The sequence below is a fragment of the Alexandromys fortis genome, unplaced genomic scaffold, assembly GCF_014885135.2.
Source record: "Alexandromys fortis isolate MF-2015 unplaced genomic scaffold, M_Fortis_MF-2015_v1.1 scaffold_147, whole genome shotgun sequence".
Classification (NCBI taxonomy): Eukaryota; Metazoa; Chordata; class Mammalia; order Rodentia; family Cricetidae; genus Alexandromys; species Alexandromys fortis.
Genome location: NW_026068029.1, coordinates 953,484 through 981,368, shown reverse-complemented (window position 1 = coordinate 981,368; position 27,885 = coordinate 953,484). Strand labels below are relative to the sequence as shown.

General features: G+C 37.2%; 1 protein-coding gene across 2 annotated transcripts in view; it reads left to right on the top strand.

The window, feature by feature from the left end:
• The window catches only part of Map3k15 (mitogen-activated protein kinase kinase kinase 15), a 124,857-nt gene that overhangs the window by 66,962 nt on the left and 30,010 nt on the right, over positions 1-27,885 (top strand). For both annotated transcript variants that reach the window (XR_007595734.1, XM_050164357.1), the window contains exons 7-16: positions 51-221; positions 2,417-2,529; positions 2,921-3,080; positions 7,010-7,160; positions 8,709-8,816; positions 12,855-12,904; positions 15,565-15,660; positions 19,171-19,258; positions 21,044-21,177; positions 25,782-25,909. Coding sequence is in view for 1 of the 2 variants with exons in the window: in XM_050164357.1 (XP_050020314.1) it covers positions 51-221; positions 2,417-2,529; positions 2,921-3,080; positions 7,010-7,160; positions 8,709-8,816; positions 12,855-12,904; positions 15,565-15,660; positions 19,171-19,258; positions 21,044-21,177; positions 25,782-25,909 (1,199 nt within the window). In the remaining variant the exon portion in view is untranslated. The remainder of the gene's footprint in view (positions 1-50; positions 222-2,416; positions 2,530-2,920; positions 3,081-7,009; positions 7,161-8,708; positions 8,817-12,854; positions 12,905-15,564; positions 15,661-19,170; positions 19,259-21,043; positions 21,178-25,781; positions 25,910-27,885) is intronic.

The following is a 27,885-nucleotide window of genomic DNA, read 5'->3' as shown; positions in this document are numbered from 1 at the left end:
ATATATAAACATCTTAACTTAGATGTTTATGATCTCATAACATTTTTCAGGAGAAACGGCACTGGTGACCGTGAGAAGGCTCTTCGGGTCATGCTCCAAGTTCTGCAAAGCTGTGATCACCCAGCTCCTGACATGTTTTGCCTGTGTGGTAGGATCTATAAGGACATCTTCCTGGATTCAGGCTGTGAAGAGGATGCAAGCAGAGACAGTGCCATTGAGTGGTAAATAGCACACACAGTGCTACATAGAGCAGAACCATGTAGGCTAGATAGCCAGGGCTTTCTCTAGTGCGTATATATGCTTGCCAACTGACAGTGAAAACCATTGCAATATATGTGGTCTAGGGATGTTCACATTTCTGGTTCTGAGAGAAAGCTGTGAGAAATGGGTTCCTGCTGTTCTTTATGCTTATCCCATTCATTTACTCATTCGGGAGAAAGGAGGCATCATGTACTTCTGCCAGTTGTCCTTTCCAGAATTGTGTCTACCACCAATGAGCATCATCCTCCCAGTGAGCTATTCATGTCTGCCTGTCTTTATTCAACAAATGTTTATTCAAGGCTTATTTTGTACTAGATACTTTTCTGTATGGGAGATGCAGACACAACAGTCATGAATCCTTATCTTTAAGGACCTTGCCTTGCTGTTGAGAGAAGTCAGCAAGCAAATAAAATCTATAGGATATCAACTTCTGCTGGAGGCTTGAGGGGAGAGTTAAGCAGAGAGGGAGGGTAAAAAGAAGGCTGAGAGAGTGTTCTGAAATTTTATTTTATTTTGTTTTATTTTGGGGGTGATAGGGATCAAACCCAAGACCTTGTGCATAATAGGAAAGTGCTCTGTTACTGAGCAATAGTTCAGCCCCTCATTTGTGTTTTTAAATAGGATATTTAAAAATAAAACTATTTTATTTTTTGGAGGCTTGTGATTCTGTGGGATTTTGAGGCAGTTCCCATCCTGGTCCTCACTCCTGAAGTTGCTATCAGCTTGAGGGTTAGGCAGAACTAGGAACCCTAAGATGGCCCCATGAATATTTGGCAGCTGATGTTTAAAGTGAAGGTGGGAGCTACAAGGCCTGCTGAGGCTAATTTTCAGGAACTCACTTGAACTCACTTGTGTTACATTTTGTGAAAATAAGTCATGTGGCCTACCAAAAGCAAAAGGGTAGAGAAATATGCTGTATCTTGGCCACCTAATTTTTATGCGCACAAATTTTTCTGGGATTCCCAACCACTTCCATACATTAGAACCCATTGAGAGGGACATCTGCTCAACTTCCTCTTAGACTGTGATCTCACATCACCTGCTCTTTTTGCCCACTTGTTGGGTGACACTGATACTGAGTTCACTGCAAATCTCTTGTCTCAGCCTTGCAAGTATTGAGAATAGAGGCATGAACCTCCCCCATGTTTAGCTTTGGTATAACTTTTCATTGTGATGAAAAACAATGGGAAGATCCAGTAAGATATATGAAATTTTAAAGTCTTAGAACAGGTTGGACTTCTGTTGAGTAGCAATGATTTTCTTGCTGTCCTCTGGTCTGTGTGGTGGTACTTGTGTTATCCTCCAAAGTTCATAAAACCACATTGTAACTGAATGATAGCTTTTCACTTTAAGAATTATTGTGTCACTAAATTCTCTTGTCACATAAATGAAAAGAAAATCACCCGTAGTTTGCAAATCCTTGGTATTCAACCCCATTGAATAAATTATTTTTCTTTATCATAGTAGTCATACTTGCTAATAGGATAAACATTTGTGTCTAGTAAAGAATAAAGATGAGAGTTAAAATGAATTTGTAAAGTTCTTCCTATAAACTTGCACACTTAAGACTTTTTGTCTTATTTCCTATCCTAATATGGTAAATTCCCTACCGCTCAGCTTCCCCACACATTTGCATTGATAGCCATTTAGGATCTGCTATTCAGGCAGTATGGTCGTACATGAAGAAGGGATTCACTGTTGTGATAATGGAAGCAAGCAAGCAAATGGCATGTAGAGAAATAACCCATGATTGATGCTATTGCTATAAAATAAAAATACCCAATATACACTGAGGAATTTAACTTAAAATGAGACTTAGATATCAAATTATCATTTTGGAGGATTATAATGGAGTTTAAATTTCTTTTGTATGTTTTCATTTTATTTCCTTATTTATATAGTCAATACAAGCTTCTATAATCAAAATATCTTAGGAGAAAAACTAAAAGCTTCTTAGGGTAAATTACTGTGTTGCTGTTACATTTTTAAAACTTTGACGCTGTATGTACCTGTTCATCAGGATTAGGGGGAGGGAACTATAAAACATTAGAGTAATAAGTATTTTCATGAAAAGATCATTTGTATTATTGTGTGCACATTTCATTCTAAATCAATAACTTAATGTAATAAGAATTTGGTGGCTCTTTAATTATAGGTATCGCAAAGGGTTTGAACTCCAGTCATCTCTTTATTCTGGAATTAACCTTGCAGTTTTACTGATAGTTTCTGGACAACAGTTTGAAACTTCGATGGAACTAAGGAAAATAGGTAAAGCTGTTCATTATTGCAGGTATTTATGATTTATTTATACAAGCTAAACATTAAAAAGTTCTGTTCAACTTATCTTTAATCCCAGCACTCAGAAGGCAGAGGCAGGTTGATCTCCTTGAGGCTGGGACCTATTCTACATAATGACTTCCAGAGAGCCTGGCCTACACAACAAGATGTGTGTGTGTGTGTGCGCGCGTGCAGGTGTGCAGGTGTGTGTGTGTGTGTGTGTGTCCGTTCAAATAACTAACGCTGCTTTTCAGTTACTTTACAATAGCAAACCTGACACAGCAGCCAAATAAAATGCCTGCTCATGCTTTTCCTAAATTCTTGTATGATATGGCAGAACTAGAAAGATTTGTTTCATGATATCAAAACTCCAATTCTCAAGGTGTCCGGCTGAACAGTTTATTGGGAAGAAAAGGGAGCCTGGAGAAAATGAACAATTACTGGGACGTAGGTCAGTTCTTCACCATCAGCATGTTGGCAAGCGATATTGGGAAGGCTGTCCAGGCAGCAGAGAGGTTGTTCAAACTGAAGCCCCCAGTTTGGTAAGTCCCATCTGTGCCTAGTAATCTCATGTCTCCATATCTGAACCTGTTCTAAATGTCTCACTCAAGGAGAAAATGTTAAAAACCAGCAGAACAATTGTTGTTTCTATTTTAATGTTTCTTCATTAAAGTAACTAAGACAGACATAACAGCTCTGAGGGGGTCGTTGCTTTTATGTATAGGCTGGAAGAGACAGATGTGCTCACCTGGAATGTATCCTTGCATGCTCTGTCCCTGAGACTAGACTATCAGTCGTCTTGACTTCTTTTAGATTGTGTCTTCAAGAGCAAAATGCTGTTTAATACTAGTATGTGTATGCTTTTGTGATAAAGCACATAGTAAAACTGAAAAAGAACCTCAAGAAAATGATGTTCCTGGGCTGGCCACACTCAGTAGTCTGCTGGCCATCTTGGCTCGGTGGTGATGTAGGGTCTTTTGTTGACCTTCAGTGAGGGTATTGGCATCCTCCTCACTTGCTATACTGCCTGGCTATTCCACAATGTACTCCCATTCCTATAGAAGCCCAGCCAGCTAATACTATTAAAGGACCTCTGGCCCTAGGTTATCCCAGCTACCAGCAAGACCACTGAGGAAGACATTGCCTGCCACTGCCATTGTGGGAGCTGATGTCAGTTCCCTTCCAGCTGATCTTATCTCCAAGGAAGTACTGACTCCTACATAGCCATGAGACCCTCCAGAGAGCGCCTCTGGTCTATTCCCTTGTTCTGTGGTAGGGATGGGATACCCCAGTGACCTTGTCACACAGGTCCCCCCTTTTTTTGTCTCTCAGGGCAGCTTCCTACATGTAACAAGCTCTCACTCCAGCTCCTTCCTGTGGCACCCTGATGAGTTTTAAAGCTAGTTTTTTGGCTTTAATGATGTTCATCTCCGATGAAAATTGGGCCTAAAAGACTAATAATAAAGACTGATTAATAAAATGGTGACACAGCAACAGCTGTAGATTAACCCATGAGTCAGACATTTAACTGTGCAGAGAAGGTTACTCAAAAGACATGAAATATGCTTATCAGAATGAGAAAGAGCAGGTACAGGTTGTATTTTTCTGCATTAAGGGTTCCCAATCTTTACTGTTCATTGGAGTCATTTGTGTTGCTGAAAGCATAAATCGTGATGCCCAAACTCCAGTGTCTCATTAAGTAGATCTTTAGTGGCCGGATGGTGGTGGCACATACCTTTAATCCCAGCACTGGGGAGGCAAAGGCAGGCAGATCTCTGTGAGTTCGAGGCCAGCGTGGTCTACAAGAGCTCGTTCCAGGACAGGCTCCAAACCTACAGAGAAACCCTGTCTTGAAAAAAAAAAAGTAGATCTATAGTAGAGCCTGAGAATTTGCATTTCAAGCTATAAAATACTCATACTGTTAATCTGGGAACCATAATCTGAGAACCACCTTTCTATAGACTTTCATTTTAATTACAAATGTGTGCTTGGTATGCTACTCACAGAAAAAGCATAGACAGTATCAGACTTCACCATAGATATATGAAGCTCCATCAGAATTGTGGTTACCTTATTGATAGCTATATTCTCATAATAAATGCTTAGTAGATACTTACATAATGCATAAATGATAAAGAGGAATGTTTTCTTAGGTATTTTCTAAGGTGCTTACCTTAGAGAGATGACTTGATAAAAGTTTTAATATTATGTTTTCTCTTATCCATGTTATCTGAGTTTTCTAAAATATGAATCTATTTCAGGTTAAATATTCCTTATTAGAAATACTTAGAATCCTAAGCATTTGAGATTTAGGAGTCTGGCTTGTTTTTCTTTATTTTTTTTAAAATATTTCTATAGACTTTACTAGTTGAGCATCCCTAACTCAAAACTGAACTGTTTCAAAACCTAAACATTAAAACTGTGCAAAATGATGGATTTCATTGTTCAATTCTTCTGTAAGAATGATCGTGTACTTATTGACTGTACTCAGCCCCATTACCTTCTCCCATCTCCTCTCCTTCTCTCTGGTCTTCTTCCTTTTACAAAACAGTACCCCTCTACTTTCAAGCACAGAAGTGCAGATATAACACTCAAAATTTTGGGGTTTTGGAACATCTCAGATTTTGATTTCTCTGACTAGTTCTTACCTTATATTTGCATGTATTTTTTAAAAAGAATACTTTAAATGGCCCATGTTTGCCTGCTAGCTCTTACTTTGCAGTTTAGTAGATGAGTTGGATTCTTGGGGTAGAAATTTCTTCAATCATACCCACTTTTTCCTATTCTCCCCAGAAGAAACAAGCTAATATTTGGTCTTCAGACCATGTCGACATATTCGAGGTTCTCTTAGACTGAAAGAGTGCATCTATATTGGGTCCCTGATACTCTTAGAATGGCTGCTGTGCACAGCTTCCTAATCTTAAAGTATGTTGCTGTGACTGGACCAGTTCGAGTAGACTCCAGAGAGAGGAAACCTCAATTGGATCTAATCCCTTTACATCAGTACCTGAGTTGACTGACAGTGCCCAGTACCCAAAAGCCAGACTGATGATTAGGATTTACTGGAAGAACTTAAAGAACTCAAAACTTTTATGGCTTGTTACAATGAAATGCGTCTAGAGGAGATTATATACCCTCTTCCAATTCCCATCTCTCAGTGGACCAGTATTCATGGTGCATAATTCTCCCATCACTGATATGTGACATTGGGTGTGAAATGTTGTCCGCTAGGAAAGTTCAGTAAGCCTTGATGTGCAGCTTTGCAGCTTTTTTATTAGAGTTAATTATGTAGGTATAAATTGTTCATGTATCTGCTCTTAATATCAGTCTTCAGCTCCTCCAGAGGTCAAACTGATATGGTACATGGGCCAAGGCTTCCACCATATTGTTAGTGCAGACTAATGGCCTAAGGCTCCTGGAAAACACATTTTTAGCAGACAAGATATTCCAGAGCTTAGAAGAATATTAATAATCTAGACTAGAGCCAGACATATTTGTGGAATGTGTCAATTTTGAATGCTTAAGGCCTGGTAAGCACCCAGACAAATAAGCTAGAGTCTTAACTGGTCTACTTTTCTAGATTACTCCAACTTTATCCTCAAAGAACTAAATAATACAATGATGCTTTCATATTAACCATTCATATTTAGTACAAGAGGGGTTGTAACCACCATTGCCTAACAACTATATTTCCAAATACTCAGTGACAACAGCATATTGGGCATAATCAAGGTGTCCTGATATGAAAGTCTACCTGATAATATTATTAATTTTTTAGTAAAAGACAACAAGTTTAGATGAGCAGTTTCTGGAATTGAGGGAGAATATGGGTACAGGGAGGAAGTAGTTAATACTATAGGACAACACCATGAGGTGTGGTGGCTTATAGCGATGGACATGAGCTCTACCTTGACCGTATCAATGGCAGCATTTGATTTTAATCCTATACTATGATTTTGATTGTGATAGTGTACTATAGATTTGCAAGATACTGTCATTAGAGCATACTGAATCAAGGATGTACAGGTTTCAGTATACTATTTCTAAAAATACCTTAAAACAGAAAGGTTACTTAATTTTTTTAAAAAATGGATTTGACATATTGGCATTTTGTAATTGCATTTTCTGTTGAACTAATTGTTTTCTAAAACAGTTATCCCATGCTTTTCTCTACAATTAGATGTCGTAATGATGTTTGGTCTTAACCACAAAGCCAAGAAACGTTGGATAGTATGTACTAAAATGGGGGTGTTAGTAAAAAGCTGTCTTTTAGAATTTTGCTGGACTGATTTTGCCTGTTCTTTGCATTTCTTCTGACTAGTTATGTGGTTGCTCAGTGCCTTTATGAAGAGCTTGTGACAAATGCGCATTGAAGTATATAAGGCATTGTTTGGGGAGGCTTCTTTTAAAGGCATTAGAATTGCTTTCAGTTTCTTTTCTAATTTATGAGGTTTGTGATTTTTCCCCCCAGGTACCTGCGGTCATTAGTTCAGAACTTGGTGTTAATTCAGCGCTTCAAGAAAACCATTACAGAACATTCACCCAGGCAGGAACGGCTTAACTTCTGGTTAGATATAATTTTTGAAGCAACAAATGAAGTTACTAATGGACTCAGATTTCCAGTAAGATATACTAAATGGGGCGGGAGGGTTGGTTGTTCCTTTGCTGAGATTAAACCTAGGAACTGGAACATACTAGGCGAATATTCTACCACTGAGCAATAGTGCTAGTCCCAATCTTTTAAGATAGAACAAAGACACTAGGGATTCATACTAAATAATTATTAAAAACTCTAAAAAGGAAGAAAACTGCAATTCATAATATTTGGATAATAGTCCTCTGTGAAATCAGCAAATGATAAATTAATCTCTGGGGGAAAGGTGCCCATGTCTCTCAAATAGTGATTCTCAACTAAATGTAATTTTGTTTCACTGAAGGGACATTTGGCAGAATTAGGACACATAATGGGCTGTTAGAACTATGTGTAAGAGGTGATACTACTGACATTAAGGTGTAAGGACTAGGGAGTCTGGTAAATGTCTCCCAGTAAGTAGACTAGCACCTCCTACACACACACACACACACACACACACACACACACACACACACAGAGAGAGAGAGAGAGAGAGAGAGAGAGAGAGAGAGAGAGAGAAATTATCTGGTTCAAAGTTCAAAAATGGAAGGCAAAAATGAAAAGATCTTGTTGTAAAAACTGTTATACATGTAATTTAAAGCTGTCTTTTTCTAAACTTTGCTTTGCCTCCAGGGCTACTAATTAATATTTAAAACTTTGTTGAAAGGGCAAATTGCTTCTAGCATTTCATTTAGTTTTTGTTGCAGTTTTACGGGCATCTCATAAATTTTATAAGTAAGATATCTAAATAATTCTAGAAATTGAATTTCAATAATTGTATTTCATATTTATGCCTTGATACTTTGTGGATATCGGTGATTTTAATAGGAATTTCATTAACTACTCAAAATGCAGTTATTGGGAATGATTATAATTATTTTGTTTCTAGGTAATACATTTTAAAATCTTGCAAACTGGATAGGTACATATCAGTAAAGAAAGCAGACACTTGTGAAAGCTTCACTTAGGCTTATCATATTAAACGTGTTGTTGCTCCGTTTGGGAGACTTGTTTTCTCACCCTCTCCCTCCACCTACATCTCTATGTTCTCTCTTTCTCCCTCCTTCCCTTTCTTCCTTTCTGCTCTCCAATATGCTTAACCAATTAACTAATGTTTCTTGGAAACGCCACTCATTTTTTATTTTCCTGCATATGTACATACTTGGTACTTGCTGGTCCCCCTGTCTGCTTCCTTATTTCTCTCAAAAACAGTAACTTCCTTCATTTTGTCACCTTCTCAAGAAGGCCTTTTGGTCCTCCCTATATGATGAGGCCCAACTTCCCCATTTCTGACAATACTCGTTTTGGAGTGTTGTGTGGCATTGGATTGGATAGCCTTGTGTATTCATTGTTTTGGATGCCACGTTTGGAACAGAGCCCTCATACAGTCAGAGATTATGTGCCATGCTACAGACCTGGTTCCTAGAGTCATGCTTGGCATAGTTGCTCCTTCGTATTCAAATTCTTCCACTTCCTCACTTGGCAGGGCCACCTGTTATAGATTGCTGTGTTTTGTAAAAATCTGCTCTTATTTTAGGTTCTGATAATAGAGCCAACCAAAGTCTACCAGCCTTCTTACGTTTCTATCAACAATGAAGCTGAGGAAAGAACGGTTTCTTTATGGCATGTCTCACCCACAGAAATGGTAAGGGGAAAATCATGAATAGCCCTTTCTTCAATATGATTTCATCAACAATATGATTTTCAAATAGGACAGTTTATGTGGTAGTATTAGAAATAATAAGAACCCATGCAGGAATTCTAAATCATGAGACTATGAAACTAATCACAGATGAAAGAAGAGAGAGCTTTCTTATTTGGATGTGGGCATGGAGGGCATTTGTGTTTATGTATAATCAATATAAAACTAGTACAGTTGGTTTTTTTTTTCAAAAGTTAGATTATAAGAGCCAGGTTGTGGTGGCACAGTCTTTTAATTCCAACACTCAGGAGGCAGAAGCAGGTGGGTCTCAATGTGTTCGAAGCCAGCCCAGTCAACAGAGCTAGTTCTAGACCAGCCAGGACTGATAACACAGAGAAACTCTGTCTCCAACAACAAAAAACAGTCTTTAGGGAAGTAGATACAGAATATATAAAGTTCCTTCATATTTCTCAACCCTTGCCCTAATTTCCACCCCCATTTCTAGTGATTTAGTAGATATCCCTGTATCCTTGTCCTAATTTCTACCTCCATCTCTAGTGATTTGGTGGATATCCCTGTATCCTTGCTCCAAACTCACTTGTATGTGCATAATATATGCACATATATTCCATACTTTACACACACAGACATTTTACATTATTATGTGGCAATACAAAATACATTTAAATTTTTAAGTTTTATCATGTGTATTTATTTATTTGTATGTGTTCATGTATGTGCATATGTCATAATTTGCATGTGAAGGTCAAAGACAACTTTCAAGATGTGGTTCTTCTTTGGTATTTGAGGATCAAATTTAGGTCATTCGGTTTGTGCAACAAGTGCTTTTTATCTTGACCTAACATATTTTTGCTTTTGAAACTTGTTTTTAAAGATTTCTATACATCATGGACAGTTTTTCACAAAACACACACACACACACACCTGATTTTTAAAATGTCATGTTTCTTAAGCTTTCTTATTGTATAGCATATTTTTTGGTCTAGATGAACCTATTTTATTTCACCTTTTTCATTGATACCTAGTAAGATTCTTCCATTTTTCACCCTTGTCAATGATCTTACAGATGAGCCTGCTTGACTCAAGAGTATGTGTGTTTAGAACTTTGATAGCTACTATCAAACTTCTGTAAGCTTATATTCATACTAACAATTATAATCGTCCATTATAAAGATTACAGAATGCTGAGCTGGGTCTTCAGGTTTATGGTAATAGAAGTATCTCCATCTGTTTATATAACGTAGTTCATTAGGTTTTTTCTTCCATAAGTTCTGCACTAATGAAGCACAATGCCTTTGATGAGCGCATTAGATAGGTTTATTTGCTGTGCGTGCGTTTCCATGGAGTATAGGGGGACTTCTACCATTAGCTGAGCAAAGGAAGATTATTTTTTTCCCTCTTAGCAAAAATGAGAATGATTATGTTATCAGGTAAAAACAAGAATTATTTTCACAAATAAAACACAACATTGTAAAGTAAAGAGACTCAAACTCAAATTAGAAATGCCTTAGCAAATATGGTCAAATCTCAAGCAAAGCCCAGCAATCTTGTCTAATGTTTAACTCTGGAGTAATGTTCCTGTTGAAAATACAGTTAACAATCATTAATGAGGATGAGATGCCATGATGTGCTTGTATTTATCCTGCATAGTGTATATTAAATAACATGGGTGCAAAAGAGAGGTTATATATATATATGTGCTCATACATATCTAAATGATAGATACAATGTACCGCTTGTACATGTATACATATTTCTCATTTGAAGAGTGCACACATTTTATTTTGCCTCATCTTTGTTTTTCTAAAATCTTGTCATTGAAGTACAGGTAGCACCCCTCTAATCTTAAAGTCCGAAGTAGTCCAAAATCTGAAATTCTAATGTTATTAGTCACAGAGCTTTGGATTTTGGAGCATTTTAGATTTCAGATATTTAGATCAGAGGTACTCAACTATTAAAATCTATGGATATATTGCAAAATCTGAAACATTTCTGGGCCCCAATATTACAGACAGGGGAAAGTCGATCTTTATTATATATACATGAAAACATGTTCAAATCATAAATGTATGCTGTGATGAATTTACACGGTGAAAAGAAAGCACTTCAGAAGTAAGCATACGTCAAGGAGTAGAATTCCAGTAAACCTGCCTCAGTTCCCTTTAGGCAGACTTCTGCAAGCCACCTCCATGTCCTCGAGATGGAAATTCCTGTTCCAGTCACTTTGTACCATGGTTGTTACTATCACTGTGGTAGAAACTTCAAAGTTCAGATCTGTAGATTTGTAATTTCATTGATATAAATGTGAAATACCTCATATTTTGACAGATGTTGTAGAAAAACCTAATGCTATTAAAGCAAAAGGGTTTTTGATGTTCTGGAATTCTACCAGTGTGGCCTCCATTTGAAATCCTGGGATGGTTATTGGCTCTTAAGTGAAATTTCCATTGGTGCATGTTATCTTACTAATTGTAAATATCTTAGCCTTTTCTTAGTAAGAAATGGAAAAGAACTATTCAAAAAGAAAATTTTCCTTGACAATAAAATGTTTTGTTATGTTCTTACACTTGTCAGAGGAAATAATCAAAGAGGTAGAAGTTTTGTTTTTCCAAGAGACACATTGTACATTTGCCGTCATTACAATTTTGAAACTCTGCAGCTTTTGAAAAGCAAGAGTGAGTTGCCTAGAGTGAGATGACATTTTTTTCTTCACAGTTATATTTTCCCTCATAGCATATGTGTGGATGATGGGAAGAGAACACTCATATACATGTATACAACTTCATGTAATGTCACTGCAAAATGAAATGAAATTCCTGGTTTATTAAGAATTCAAACTTATTGGAAGTATGAGGTAGTAGTATGCTGAGAAATGCTGACCATTTCTTGGAGTTCAGGCTGAGTTGTGGAGTTTGATTATTTCTGTGGTTTATTTAATCCCAAAGACCAATTTCCAAAAACTATAGGAAATCAAGTGAATTTTCCTGTATAAAATTATTTTCTACAATTATATGTTGGTGGTGTAGTCTGAAGCTGTATTTTAGACATTTCCTTCATGGCCTAACTTTATGCAAAGTTTAAGAGCAAGCAATGGTGGTAGAGGAAAGGGACAGTTGTTTTGAAAGTTGAGTCTTAGTATATAGTGGAGCATGTTAGTTTTATTACCATGCTGTTAAAAAACAACCCTCAATTTCAATATTTAACATGATAAAATTTTGTGTTTGCCTCATGCCATATCCAGGCTAATAGCAGAAGACCTCAAACCATTTTGCAGCTGGAGAAAAGGAAGGTAGAAGATTGCTGTAGGAGTTTGGGGGTGTTTTTTGTTTGTTTTGTAAGAAGGAGTTAGGCTTTTTATAGGGAAAAATGCTTTTTCATTTACTTTTTGAAAATAGGGTCTCACCCTTTAGCTCTAGATGGCTTGCAATTTACTGTGTTACCAGGCCAGTCTTGAATCTGTGGCAATCTTTTGCCTACTTAGGGCTGGGATTAGACTTGTGCCCTATGCTCAGCTTTCATAGAGGTTTGTATGGGCTTCTCATACCTCATTGGTAAGGACTCTGTCACATAGCCTCACCTAACTGCAAGAAAGACTGAAATTGGGGTTAGCTTTGTGTCCAGAGAAAAAGTGAAATGAAGAGAAATGAGTTTTGTCAGTCTCACTTCTCCAAATATTTTTATAAGCCACTCAACTGAGATGGGCTGTCCCAAAGCTAGTTCAGAGTTTGCCTACTGAGTTGACAGAGATGAAAAACTACTCAATGTGTTTCTGTGGGTAGGGTAGCTATCTCAAATTATGCATCTCAAATTTACATTGTTTGCTCTAAACTGGATCAGAGACGTACATTTTCATATCTTAGAAAATGTTTTATGTGTTCCAAATTATGCGAAGTGTATGGCTCAAACCCCTAATCACTGTTGAAAACAAACTAGAAAAAAATAAATGACCATAGAATGAAACAGAAATGACACTTTATTGAGAAAAATTAAGTTATTAACTTCTGTCTTTGATACTTGCAGAAACAAATCCACGAGTGGAATTTTACACCCTCTTCTATTAAGGGAATAAGGTAAGAACATGAGAAAAAATATGCTTTCTGTTTAAATACAAATAATGGTGGTGTTTAATGTGCTTTGATGGTTCCACTTATAAGATATGATGTCTTAATTTTTGTTTTTAACAGAACCTAACAGACTATTCTCTTTATTGTCGTCCTATATGAAGTTCATAGTGTGATGCTAGGAAGGGCCTCTTGACTTTTCTAATGCAGTAGAAGAAATGATTGGCTAGCAAACTTTCAAGAGTAGTTCTATCTCGTGACTGAGCAAAGAATATCCTTTTAGAGCCAAAACGTTCAAGTGCTTGTCACCAAAGGCTCAAGTTAGGAGTTACTTGGCATCTAGTACTTGAGTAATGCTTCTTGGACAGAGCTCTGGAGGTAGGGGGACTGTTAATAGGGACACAGATGATATATTCCAAGAAGTATGCAACTTGCTTTTGGGATCAGGAATGGCAAGCTTTCCTGGCTTACCCCAAGCCAGGTTCACATACCTTAGCTGCCCTATTCAATGTGCCAGGATTCCAAAGGGGGGAGTTGCTATGAAGTAGATAAGAGTTCTCTCTTTGATATGTGACAGTAGAATCACTTGGCCTCTGTAGGTTTCTGCTTTTTCTGTTTTAATCAAATCAGGAAGTTAGACTGGAGTTTTCTGTTCTTTCTCTAAATATAAGACTTAACTCAGAAGCCATTGAATGAATCCCTAATTACCTTCACACCCAGCATAATCCTGTCCTGAATACATTTGTGACTAAATGAAATAACGGTGTACTTGGATAATACTGCCTGGAAACCACAAGATAGTGCGAAAGGCATTTTCAAGACTGTCTTACGTGAAACAATGTTGTATAAAAAGTTGTTGTGGCCTTCTGTTTATATCTCTTCAAAGAGATACCTCTAGCTGCCAATTCAGCAGGGATTTGCATAGGGCTGTGACTCAGACTTCAGGACTAGCATAAAATGACAGGCATGCTTTGAATCCTATGGTAGTTATTTTTTATAGATTAGTTTTTCAAAACTGGCTCATTTATAACCTAGATTTAATTTGTTTTGAATCACCCTGAGCTGTTCCTATTTTAATACATGTTCTTTGTGTCAACTACAGCATAAGAATAAGAAATGTTTCATTTATTGGGAAGCTAAAGCAAGAGAATCATGAATTGGGAGTCCAGCTGAGGCTACATAGCAAGCTCAGCACCACCCTGAGCTGTACAGCAATACCTTGTCTCAAAACAAACAGACAAAAAAAAAAAAGGTCTGGATCAAAAGAAATGACAAACAAGGGGCCAGATAAAGTGGCTTCATTTGTTTAAAGAGCTAATTGTATAGATGGTAAACTGACCTGATTTCTCTGCGGTACCACCTGGCAGAATGAGGGTCATATCACATTGACCCAATGTGAGTGAACTTTCTAACAGCACAATCTATGAGTAGATAAGAGTGTGCCGACTTTCATTTACTGGCTTTTGTGTAAGCAAACTGAATATTGCTTGTCTGAAACTCTGTAAGTCAGGTCCAGACATCAGGTGGAAGTAGACTGGAATACATTTGAAGGACTTTCTCAAGTTTACATTGCGTGACCATGAATACTGAGATCTGATACTTTAAGTGTATTCTGAGGTTATAATTATTTCATGAATACCCTTATCTTTCTGTTTCTGTAAGATTATAAACTACTAGAAGACAGAGATAATATTCTCTAACCTTTTGTTGTGCATGTTTTCTTTGCTCTGAATATAGAGGAATCTCTTGATACATGTTAAAATCAATTGATAAATACATTTGCAATATAGATGTCTGTAGCACGATTAATAAAAGTCCAGAGACAGATATTGGGGTTCAGCCTGAAGGTCAGAAAAGCAAAACAACCAGACACTGGCTCTTACCTCTACCTCAGTCAGAAATGGCAATCCTGCCTCCAGGAATCCTCAGAATGAGACTGTGTGTGAGAGCTGCCTCCTTCTGTCTTATAGTCCTCTCTAGGACTGGGATTAAAGGCGTGCACCACTACCACTTGGTTTCTATGGTAAACTAGTGTGGCTATGGGATTAAAGGTGTGTGTCTCCACTGCCTGGTCTGTAAGGCTGACCAGGGCGACTGTTTTACTCTCTGATCTTCAGGCAAGCTTTATTTATTAAAATGCAAATGAAATATCAGTAAAAATGTCTCTAATTTTAAATTTCATAGAGTAAGAAAAGGCAAATTGTTGGGGTATTTTCTAAGGATGAATGAATCATTGGGCCTAGAGAGATGGCCAGGTTGGGTGGATCCCAATTTCCAGCTCTGTATCTCTAGCTCTCTGAAGGATCCCGAAGCTTCTGCTGGTCTCTGCAGAACCTGCACACACAGGCAATACACATATGCATAATTTAAAAATAAAAATACTTTTAAAATAATGATTAATAAAATCAGGAACTAAGAAAATTTAAGGTAGATTTTTAAAAGATTTTCTTTAAAAATTAAACATCAGAATATATTTTTTGTTGTTATTGTTTGTGTTTTGAGATGTGGTCTCTCTGTGTCACACTGGCTATCCTGGAACTTGCTCTGTAGACCAGGCTAGCCTAAAATTCAGGGATCCATCTGTCTCTGTCTTCTAGTGCTGAGATTAAGAGCATGTGCCATCACTTCTGGCATTTGTATAAGCATTCTTATGTTTTGAAATTTTACAGCCTATCCAAGTTTGATGAACGGTGCTGTTTTCTTTATGTCCATGATAATTCTGATGACTTTCAAATCTACTTTTCCACTGAAGCTCAGTGTAATAGGTGAGTTATAGCTAATTTAGGTGCAGCATATTTATGAGATGATCTTTAAAGATCTTTGTTATAAAAATGTTTATTAACTGTACTGTCTTTCTCAAAATTTTAGTTCATAGACAATTAATTGTTTTTACATCACTGAGGTATAATCCACATACATTCCAACCATCCAGAGTATATAAGCTAATGATATTGATGTAGTTCCAGACTTTTACAACCATCACAATATACTATGAGGATATTTTCACTATTCCTAAAGGAAACCTAGTAGCAGTTAATATTCACTTACCATTTTCTCCTAACCTCCCCCTCTATAACCTTAGCCCTATACAACTACTTACCAAAATTTCTATGAATTTGTCCATTTCGGACATTTGTATTCATGTTGTGATATAATATGTGGACTTCCATGCCTGACTTCTTCTCAGTAGCATCCAGTTTTCAAGAGTCTTCCATGGCATCCCAGAATCAGTACTTTGATGCTTTGGGGTGCTGAGTAGCATTTTATTTTATGCTCATCAGTTGCTGGTCATATGGGATGTTTCTATCTTTTGAGCTGTTGCGAATTTTTCTTCCATGTACATCCATGTACAGATTTCCTGAGTACACAAGTTTGTATGTTTTGGGCATCAAAATACTGAATTTTAAAGTAACTTTTCTCCCACTTTCCATTACCGTTAGCAATATGGGAAGGTTCAAATTTCTCTACCTCCCTGTCTTCATTATTCTTTTAGTTCTAGCTATTATAATTGATATTTGTTTGAATTGCATTATGTTTCGTTTGCATTTCCATAATGACAAATGATCCTAGGCATCTTTTCATATGTTGACTGGACACTTTGGTATCCTCTTTAAAGAAATGTGTGTTCAATTCCTCTGCCCAATGTTGAAAACTATAGGAAAGTCTCAATAAAGTAGAAATAATTTCCAAACATGTTTTATACAGAATTCCTCGGTGATACCATTTTTCTACAGTCATATTGTTTCTATATGCATGTTTTTTCTCTAAAATAATGATGAGTAAGCCATAGAGATAATGCTGCAATGTCTATAAGTATTCCAGTATATTTCCTAAAAAAGGAATCTTCACTTATATACTTACTATAGTTACATAATTAGGAATTAAGATGGCCCTGGGTTTATATTCTAGTACAAAATTTCATTTATTTTTCTCCTAATGTTTTTTATACCAAAACAAGATATTTTATTTTGGCTTGCAGTCCAGTCTATGATCGTGTGCTGCATTTAGTTGCCATCTCTGTATTAAAGTCTTCTCCCACCTTGAAGATTTAATACTTTCAGAGTGCACAGGCAATATATGTTGTAGTCTTTTAATTGAGGGGTTGTTTGCTGTTTCCTCATAATTATATGTGCATTATGTATATGAAATAGGAAAAAAGATACTATATTACTTAGTCACTCATATCAAAGGATACTCATTGTCCTAGGGTTTCTATTACTGTGAATAGACACCATGGCCACAGCAACGCTTATAAAGAAAAACACTTAATTGAGGTGGTGGCTTACAGTTTCAGTGGTTCAGTTCATTATCATTATGGTAGGACATGATGGCATGCAGGCAGACATGGTGCTAGACAGGTAACAAAGATCTATAGGCAACAGGAAGTGGTCTGTCTCACTGGGTGTATCCTGAGCATATATGATACCTCAAAGCCCACCTCCACAGTAATACGCTTCCTCCAACAAAATCACACCTACTCCAATAAGGCCACTCCTCCTAATTATGTCACTCCCTTTGGGGACCATTTTCTTTCAAGCCTTCACAGTCAATATTATTACTCATGATGTTATCTTGGATCAGCTAGTGAAAGTGATGTTTGTCCAATTTTAGTTGGGTTATTTGTCTTTCTGTTATTTATTATTTTATTATTTATTAACTTGCATATTCTCCATACATACCCAGATACAATTTATAAGACCTTCTTCCATTCTTTGGTTGTCTTTCCATATCACTAATAGTATTACTTATAACACAAACATTTTAATTATTAGGTTTATCCATTTTTGTCATCTGAAATTTTTGTTTTTGCTTAAGGTTTTAGGGGCTGGAGATGTCTCAGCAGTTTAGAGTACTTACAGAGAATCCACAACAAGCAGTTCACAATCACTCCATATACAGAGGATCCATTGCCCTCTTCTGGCCACCATGATCACTGCACACACATGGTATGTGTACTGATTAGCAGACACATAAACACACATAAATAAAAAACTAAATTTAAATAAAAATGCTTTGCCTAATTCGAGGTACTCTGGTTATTATTATAGAATTTATTTTTTTATAAGAATGATTCTATGGTTCTATCAATTTAATAGGCTTGGCTGTCATTTAGATATCTGGTGCATTTTAATTCATTTTACTTATTGTTAGGGGCATGCCAAGGTGCTCACATTGCAGTGAAAAGACAACTTGCTAGAATAGGTTTTCTCCTTCTTGCATGTGGATCCCAGGAATTAATCTTAGGTCTTTAGGTCTGGCAGCAAGTGACTTTACCCACTGAGTTATGTCACATCCCTTTAATTAATTTTTAATATACTATAAGATGGAATATAACTTAACTTTTGTGTGTGGTACTTGATTGTCCTAATACCATTGGTGGAAAAGAATATTCTTTTCTCCATCAAATAGTCTTGGCACTCTTATACAATGAGTTGGCCCTCTAAATTTATAGACTTCTATTCCATTGATCTACATATCTGTCCTAACTAGATATAGCCTAGTATCCACTGATCATCTTTTTCTTTCTTTTTTAGTGATTTATTCTTACCTTATGTGCATTTGTGTCTTGTCTGCTTGTATGTCTATGTGAGGGTATTGGATCCCCTGGAACTAGAATTCTAGGCAGTTTTGAGCTGCCATGTGGGTGCTGGGAATTTAAAACAGGTTCCCTGGAAGAGCAGCCAGTGCTCTGAATCACTGAGCCATCTCTCCAGCCCCTGATCATCTTTTTCTATCCCCCCCCCCCCGTCCTCTGCTGTCTTCCTCCTTTGGTAATCCCCACTCTATTCTGACCTGAAATTAGTCTGTCAAAGGGACATCTGTACTCCCAAGTGTATCTCAGCACTTAATAGCCAAAAATGAAAACAGTTTAAGTGTCCATCAGCTGATAAGTGGATAAAGAAATGTGGTACCTATACAGAAAATGTAGTTAACTCTAGCCTATGGATGGAATCTACAAAAAGAAGTCTTCAGTTCACTAGAAGAGAAACTGTTCTTGTGTTTTACATATGTGCTACATTAAGAGAGGTACTTTAGTCTCAGGTAACCAACTAGTTAGTTGGTAGAGACACTTCATGAAGAGTACTTACATATCACATATGTTTTGAACTAGATTAGGGAATCACTAAAGTACCATGTCAAATCAAGGGTAGAATGATTGTTCCATAACTTGTTTATTTTATGTGTAAGTATAATGTAATACAATAAGGTTAAGTTAAACATAAGGGGAAAGAACGTTCCTGATGGGTGGTATTCTGTGACATTTGCTGTTCTAGGTTTTGCACTTTGGTGAAAGAGATGCTAAACAATGGAGTGGGCAGTACAGTGGAGTTGGAGGGAGAGGCGGATGGAGACACCTTAGAGGTAAATCACAGAAGATCCAGAACTAGGAAAACATCCTTTAATATATATACTGTTGGTGCTTAAAGAAAAAGTCTCAATTCTCATGTGAATCCTCTATTAAACATAGTTCAAGATACCTTTGAAAACCAGCCAGACGTCATTGTCCATGGTCTCAGAAATTAAGTTTAAAGTGTCTGTAGAATAATCTTATGATCATAGGATCCTGTCAGTCAGAATATTTAAGAAAAATAGCCATGGGTTAAAGTTTTCTTTTATGCATAACTATGCAAAGTATATTTTTCTAAGTTAATATTACTTATGAGACTCCAAGAGAGATATTTGACAAACTGGAAACCAATTTTTGCCTAAATGGACTTTAGTTATATCTACCTGCACATGGTATATTAACTATATCAAGGTTTGAATCACTTTAAGGAAAGTGACCTTATCATAAACTCATGTAGACAGCACAGTTGTCCACAATGACGACATCATTTATTTGTATTTTAATCTTTCAGTCATTCAGATTTGTCACTAATTCAAGTTCTCCTAGTAATTACAATTTCTTGAAATTTTATTATATCGAAAGGGTTCATTTAGTTATTGGGTCAAGGTACAAAAATTATTAGCTGACAATCAAAAGTGTATTGCAGAAGTGAAGTGAGTGATTCCCTGTAAAGGCAACAGGTGTGGGAAGAGAGAAAGCTGTGAAATAAGTCTGTCAGACAGTGAGGACCCACCCTTTAGTCATCTTAATTGTGTATTAATTGTCATGAGCACCCTATAGGAAGGAACTTATGGATTAGTGTATAAATTGCTCTGGGGTTAAGTACAAACAGTGAGGACATGCCAAACCCCAGAAATACTCATTCCTTTCTCTCTGTTTTACATAAGAGTTGCTTAGACTACTGTTATCTTTGTTTTAATAATTACGTAAATTTAATAAATTTAAATGCAGCTGCCTGCAATGGCTTATTACACTTGTCATTTTCATTTTACTGTGTATGTGCATGCTATGTGTGGAAGTCAAAGGATAACTCTGGACTTAATTCTCTCCTTTCTATGGGTTTGGGAGGGTTGAACTCAGGTCATCAGGCTTGCGTGGTGAGCACTGATACCAACTGAGCCATCTCACTGGTCTTGTTTTTGCTTTGTAAGGCAAGTTATTTTTTCTTTGTAGTCCAGATAACCCTGAGCTTCCATGAAGTTCCTGTCTTAGCCTCCTGAGTGCTGGAATTATAGGCATGTGCTACCACATCAAGCAGGGTCGCAACAGGTTTTTATGAGAAGACAGATGAAATGGACTAGCAATTTATCTCAACTGTAAAATGTATTTGCAACATGTGCTAGATCTATATGACTGAAAGGGAGTCCTCCCAACATGCAATATTAAGATGTTAACATTTATTGACTTTTAATTCTTTCTTGGGCTATTGAAAGAGGCTTGTTTCCTGACAAGTTGATAAGTGATCATGCAGGAAGATACTGATTTGTGGTATTTAACATCCTTAGAAAGTTTTAAATTGCAGCATTAAAATGGTGAAAAATCTCAAAAAGGTAAGCCAGGTAATTTACAGATGAGTCTTATTTTTACTTTTCTGATATTACATTTCATTAAGTCATTCTATAAATACATAAACAGATGAGAATAATTGTTAAATGAAAAGTATATAGCCTAAGAACCATATTTTGCTTGGCACTCAAATAATGCTTTGTAATTTTGAAAACTTGTTACATAAATTTTGGGCTTATTTTCAGTAAGTTGTGTTTTGTCTTTTTTTTGTCCCATTGTTTTCCCTTGTTTAGTATGAATATGACCATGATGCAAATGGGGAGAGAGTTGTCCTGGGGAAAGGCTCCTATGGGATTGTGTATGCTGGCCGAGATCTCAGTAATCAAGTACGAATAGCCATCAAGGAAATCCCCGAGAGAGATAACAGGCAAGTTGGGACTGTCCTCCATTTCAGCAATCTGTATCCCAAGCCTACCACTGATGGTGTAAGGATTTAATCTATGTCAGCAGAATGGTGTGGCTACCTTATGTTGTCAGAACTTAGGATGATCGTATTAGAAGGGTAATCTGCTTTTGTTCTCTATTAAGAAAAATCCAACTCCTTAAAAGTTTATAGATTAAAGAATGTCATATTTCAAAAGAAAATTGTATTTCTTCCCACAACTATGTCTGAAAATTTACTTTTTATGCAGCTATTTGAAAATATTTTAAAATGTGCCTGAGAAATTTTTTTCTCTTTGTATTTCAGTGCTGGGGATAGAACCCAGGTCCTCGAACATGCTAGGCAAGCACTCTACCACTGAGCTACATCTCCAGCCTTGACTGAGTGCTCTTAAATTTACACTGTAAAAATTGAAAATGGCTATGATTTGTCTGGATATATCATTACAGAACTTAAATGCAGTTAAAACTCAGAGCTTCACAATACAAATTTTGTTAATAACTGTGGTCTTCAACCTTACCATAGATTTGGGGCTATTTTTCTACCATCAGTATTACAACTTAGCAATTTTATTATTACATTTTTTGAATTTTTTATACATTGGAGTCTGATCATATTCTTTGTTCTCTCCCATGTCCTCCCAGATCCTCCCCGACCCCCCAGCTTCCCTACCCATCCAACTTCATGTTCTTAGTTTACTTTATTTTAAATTTAAACCTCATCTAAATCTAAACAAAAACACAGCAGTGCTTACTGTTGAGTGATTCTGTAGAGAATCTATGTACATAATCATGACCCCAACAGAAATAATCATGGACCATAGACACATCTACCATAGTTGTCAGTGTTGCCTCCAGCTCTGGGTGCTAATGCTCTGGGATTGTGAATTGTAGGCTGGTTTTCTTTGCTTCATGTCTAAAAACCACTTATGAGTGAGTACATATTTTTCTTTCTGGATCTGGGTTACCTCAATATGACGTTTTCTAGATCTATCCATCTGCCTGCAAATTTCAAGATGTCATTATTTTTTCCGCTGTGTAGTACTCCATTGTGTAAATGTTCTACATCTTCTTTATCCATTCTTCAGTCAAGGGGCATTTAGCTTGTTTCCAGGTTCTGGCTATGATGAATAATGCTGCTATGAGCATAATTGGGCACGTGTCCATGTGGTACAATTGAGCATCCTTTGGATATATACCCAAAAGTGGTATTGCTGGGACTTGAGGAAGGCTGTTCCCTAATTTTCTGAGAAATTGCCATACTGGCATTCAAAGGGGTTATACCAGCTTGCAATCCCACCAGCAATAAAGGAGTGTTCCTTTTACCCCTTATCCTCTCCAGAATAAGTGGTCATCAGTGTTTTTTATCTTGGCCAATCTTACAGGTGTAAAATAGAATCTCAGAGTTGTTTTGATTTGCATTTCTCTGATGACTAAGGATGTTGAATATTTCCATAAGTGTCTTTCAACTGTTTTAGATTCCTCTGTTGAGAGTTTTTTGTTTAGGTCTGTACTCCCATTTTTTATTGGATTATTTGTTCTTTTGGTGTCCAATTTCTTGAATTCTTTGTTTATTTTGGAGATCAGCCCTCTGTCTGATGTGGAGTTGGTGAAGATCTTTTCCCATTCTGTAGGCTTCCGTTTGTCTTGTTTACTGTCCTTTTCTTTAAAGAAGCTTTTCAGTTTCAGGAAGTCCCATTTATTAATTGTTTCTCTCAGTGTCTGTGCTACTGGTGTTATATTCAGGAAGTGGTCTCCTGTGCCAATGCGTACAAGTGTACTTCCCACTTTCTTTCCTATGAGCTTCAGTGTGGTCGGATTTATATTGAGGTCTTTGATCCATTTGGACTTGAGTTTTATGCTTGGTGATAGATGTGGATCTATTTTCATTCTTCTGAATATTGATACCCAGTTATACCAGCACCATTTGTTAAATATGCTTTCTTTTTTCCATTTGATATGTTTTGCTTCTTTGTAAAAAATCAGGCGTTCAAAGATGTGTGGATTGATATCCATGTCTTTGATTCCATTCCATTGGTCCTGCTGTCTGTTTTTATGTCAATACCAGGCTGCTTTCAGTACTGTAGCTCTGTAGTTGAGTTTGAAGTCAGGGATTGTGATGCCTCCACAAGTTCCTTTATTGTACAGGATTGTTTTGTCTATCCTGGGTTCTTTGCTTTTCCATATAAAATTGAGTATTGTTCTTTCAAGATCTGTAAAGAATTTTGCTGGGATTTTGCTGGGCATTGCATTGAATGTGTAGATTGCTTTTGGTAAGATTGCCATTTTTACTATGTTAATTCTGCCTACCCATAAGCATGCAAGATTTTTCCATTTTCTTGTGTCTTATTCAAATTCTTTCTTCAAAGATTTAAAGTTCTTGTCATATGGGTCTTCCACTTGTTTGGTTAGAGTTACTCCAAGATATTTTATGATTTGTGGCTATTGTAAAGGGTGATGTTTCTCTGATTTCTTTCTCAGCCCATTTATCATCTGTGTAAAGGAGGGCTACTGATTTTTTCGAGTAAATCTTATATCCTGCTACATGACTTGTCTGGGACCAGCCTCGACAAAAACACCACTTGCCAGGATCGGTGCGTGGAGATTTAGAAAAATTAGTAAAGAATATGAGGATGCATAAAAAACAGTAAAACAGAAACCATAGAATAGTACCGGGAGGGCATTCCAGTGAATACTGAAATTGTCCGAGTTTAACTTTCCATACACTTTTATACCCCAATACAAAAGGGGGACAAAGGCAACAAAAGACTTCTTTAACATGATACAAAGGACAACTTGAACAGTTAATTGCTTTAACACTTTGAGACATCAAGTCATTAGCATTGTTTAGGCAGTGAAGCCACCCTAGACCAAGTCTCCTAAATGCAGCCCTTTTCCAGGTAACCTCCAATTAAAAAGAAGCAAAAGCATGCTTGCATATCCTGACCATCTGTCAGGATGGAAATCTGCTCACATTTTTGGGCCTTCACAATTACTGGAGGTGTTTGAATTGTAGAAGTTCCTTGAGATAATTTTTGGGGTCGCTTATGTAAACTATCATATCATCAACAATAGTGAGAGTTTGACTTCTTTTCCGATTTGTATCCCATTGATCTTCTTTTGTTGTCTTATTTTCCTAGCTATAACCCATTGCATAGATATGGAGAGGTGGACAACCTTGTCTTGTTCTGATTTTAGTAGGATGACTTTGAGATTCTTTCCATTTAGTTTGATGGTGGCTGTTGGCTTCTCAGTCAGCCCTCCTTGTCCACCACGTTCAGAGAGTCCAGTTTCATCCCATGCTTACTCAGTCCCAGTCCAGCTGGCCTTGGTGAGCTCCCAATAGATCAGTTCCACTGTCACAGTGGGTGGGTGCACCCCTCGTGGTCCTGACTTCCTTGCTCATGTTCTCCCTCTTTCTGCTCCTCATTTGGACCTTGAGAGCTCAGTCCATTGCTCCAATGTGGGTCTCTGTCTCTATTTCCATCCATCGCCAGATGAAGGTTCTATGGTGATATGCAAGATATTCATCAGTATGGCTATAGGATAGGGCCATTTCAGGCAAGGAAGATGGGGACATCTCCTTGGACACCTGGGAACCCCTCTAGGGTCAAGTCTCTTGCCAACCCTAAAATGGCTCCCTTAGTTAAGATATATACTTCCCTGCTCCCATATCCACCCTGCCTCCATCCCAACCATCCCATTCCACCAAGTTCCCCCCATCCTCCCCTTCTCACTTTTCTCTCCCCTTCTCCCCTTACCCTCACCCCTCCTCCTCCCCCTAGTTCCTAATTTTTTCCTGGTAATCTTTTCTACTTCCAATATCCAGGAGTATAACTATATGTTTTTCTTTGGGTTCACCTTCTTATTTAGCTTCTCTAGGATCACAAATTATAGGCTCAATGTCCTTTATTTATGACTAGAATCCACTTATGAGTGAGTACATACAATATTCCTCTTTTTGGGTCTGGGTTGCCTGACTCAGGATAGTCTTTTCTATTTCCATCCATTTGCATGCAAAATTCAAGTTTTTTACCGCTGAGTAGTAAGTACTCTTATGCGTACATATTCCACACTTTCTTTATCCATTCTTCCGTTTAGGGGCATGTAGGTTGTTTCCCTGGTCTTGATTTAATTTTGGTAAGTGATATTTATCCAGAAAATTGTTCCTTTCCTGTAAGTTTTCCAATTTGTGGAGTACAGGATTTTAAATATGACCTGATGATTCTCTGTATTTCCTCCGTGTCTGTTGTTATGTCCCCCTTTTCATTTCTGCTTTTGTGAATTTGGATATTCTCTCTCTGCCTTTTGGTGTGTCTTCATTTTGACAATGAAGCACCACACAAAGCTGACTGTGGCATTTTCCACTGGTGTCATGTTGATATACAAATGTTTTTGATCATGTAGCTTTTTGGATTAGGAATACTCAGCCTGAATTTTACAGGTAGGAATTTAAATGTTCTCATGGAATCTGAGAAAGAGATCCCAGAAGGGATGGTTAGCAGCAACGTGGATACTGTTAAAGGACTACTAGGGCCTAGAGCCCTAGGATTGGACAAGTGACACAGGCTTTTTTTTTTTCTGCAATAGGTACTCTCAGCCTCTGCATGAAGAAATAGCCCTGCACAAATATCTCAAGCATCGCAACATTGTTCAATACCTAGGCTCTGTTTCCGAGAATGGCTACATTAAGATATTTATGGAGCAGGTGCCTGGAGGTAAGTAGACACTCTTTTGAATTTGCATTCTGAAAATCGCTTATGACAATACAGTCTGAATATCATTGATTGTCTCACCATTTAAAAATGATAGACCTTTTTTGGAAATTGGAAAATATTGGTTTTTTTCAGAAGAGTTTTATACAACTTTGCAAAGGTCACATAAACAGTTTATTTCAGGCTTGTTTATTCTGCTTAAAATACTCACTGACTCTCTACTGAGTGCCAACATTGGAGACAAAGAGTTGAAGAGAACAGTATCTCTGGCCTTGAGCTTTGCTCTTCTCAGTCTAGGAGTTTAGAGGTGGCTTGGGAAAGGATGGGAAAGGGACACTGGAACTTTTTTATAATTTTATACATGCATATAACGCATTATTATCTTATTTATCCTACATTATCCTCTCCTGTCTCTTTTCCCTTCCTGGTGACCCTTTCTTCTTCCAACTAGTCCCTCTCTTTCATATCTTTTTTGCGACCCAGTGGGTTTAATTGGTTGCTTATATGAGAATGTTTAGGTTTGTTTTATTTTTAAATTGGAGCACGGGTAACATATCAGTATCTACACCATTAAAGAAAGTCGCCTCTACCACTATTAACTGCTAATAGCCCCACTGGCCTTCCCTATCCATGATGAAATATTGAATGGCCCAATTTTATGCAGCTCACAGGCAAGGTAACTTAAGTTGCTATGTGTTTATAATTGCAATGGGCATGTCATTTTCAAATGGCGTTGCTTCCTACAATTCCTCCCCATTTTCTGGCTCTTAGATTCCTTCCATTTCCTCTTCCATAATGTTCTCTAGTCCTTGGAGAAGAATGATAGAAGTGTCACATTTAGGACTCAGAACTCAACAATCATTTATTCCTAGTACTTTGACCAGTTACAAGCCTGCACTAACCACTTCCTACTACCAAAAGACTTCTCTGGCCACATCTGATAGCAGTACTAGTCTTTGGAGTATAAACACAAATATATATGTAATTGACATGTCTGTTAGCTAAGCAACAGTAATAGATTCTCCTCTATGGCCTATGACCTACTCAGTTATCGACTTTTGGTCACATTTACAGTACCAGGCATTTATTCCCTCTTGGGGAATAGAACTATAATACAACAGAAAATTATTGGCACCCCCTGTAACAATTATGCCGCTATTGCCTCAGTGTGCACATCTTGCTAGCCTAGTCAATATCAAAGTATGTAGGGTTAACCACTATGTATACCACTGACTATCTTTCTTCTCTACCAACCTGCATAATAACTTTATGGTCCTATGAAAAGTAGCCAGCAGATAGGTAGTTCCCTGGCCAATTCCAGTTTGATTTCTCTCTGTCCTGCAAACAAAGTAGGTGGTGTATTCAGAAGGAGTCCTAGTAACTAGTTCTGGTAGGCAATCAAGAGCAATGGCAATAGCCAATTTTGTTTTGAAAATCTCTGGGGGCCTTGCTGGTAAGCAAGTCATAGGGAGGTATCCCATACCTTGCACTGGAATTTTCATTTCAAAACTTATAGCTTGGGCTGGAGAGATGCTTGGTGTTTAAGAGCATATGCTGATCCCAGCACCCACAAAGTGGCTCACAACTGTCTGTAACTCCAGTTCCAAAGGATCTTATGATGTGCAAGCTCCTGCATGCACATTACACATAAAAATCAAATCTATTTGGAAAGACTTATGTATTCTGGGAACAGTATTACCCACCCATGCAGGATACTTCCTGTCGGATGTTTTTAATTATATTTTTAATTAGTTTACAAAGTAATGGGTTTCTTACATGATTTTAAATGCATCCTTAGTTTTGGTAAACCCTTCTACCATCCCTACCTTTCCTCCATCTCCCTATGGCAACCCCCTTAAACCATTTTTATTATACCCAGTATCCCTAATACACACTTTCATATCACATTGGGCACAGTTACTTTTATTTTTTTATTTTTTTTAATTAATTTATTTATTTATTAAAGATTTCTGTCTCTT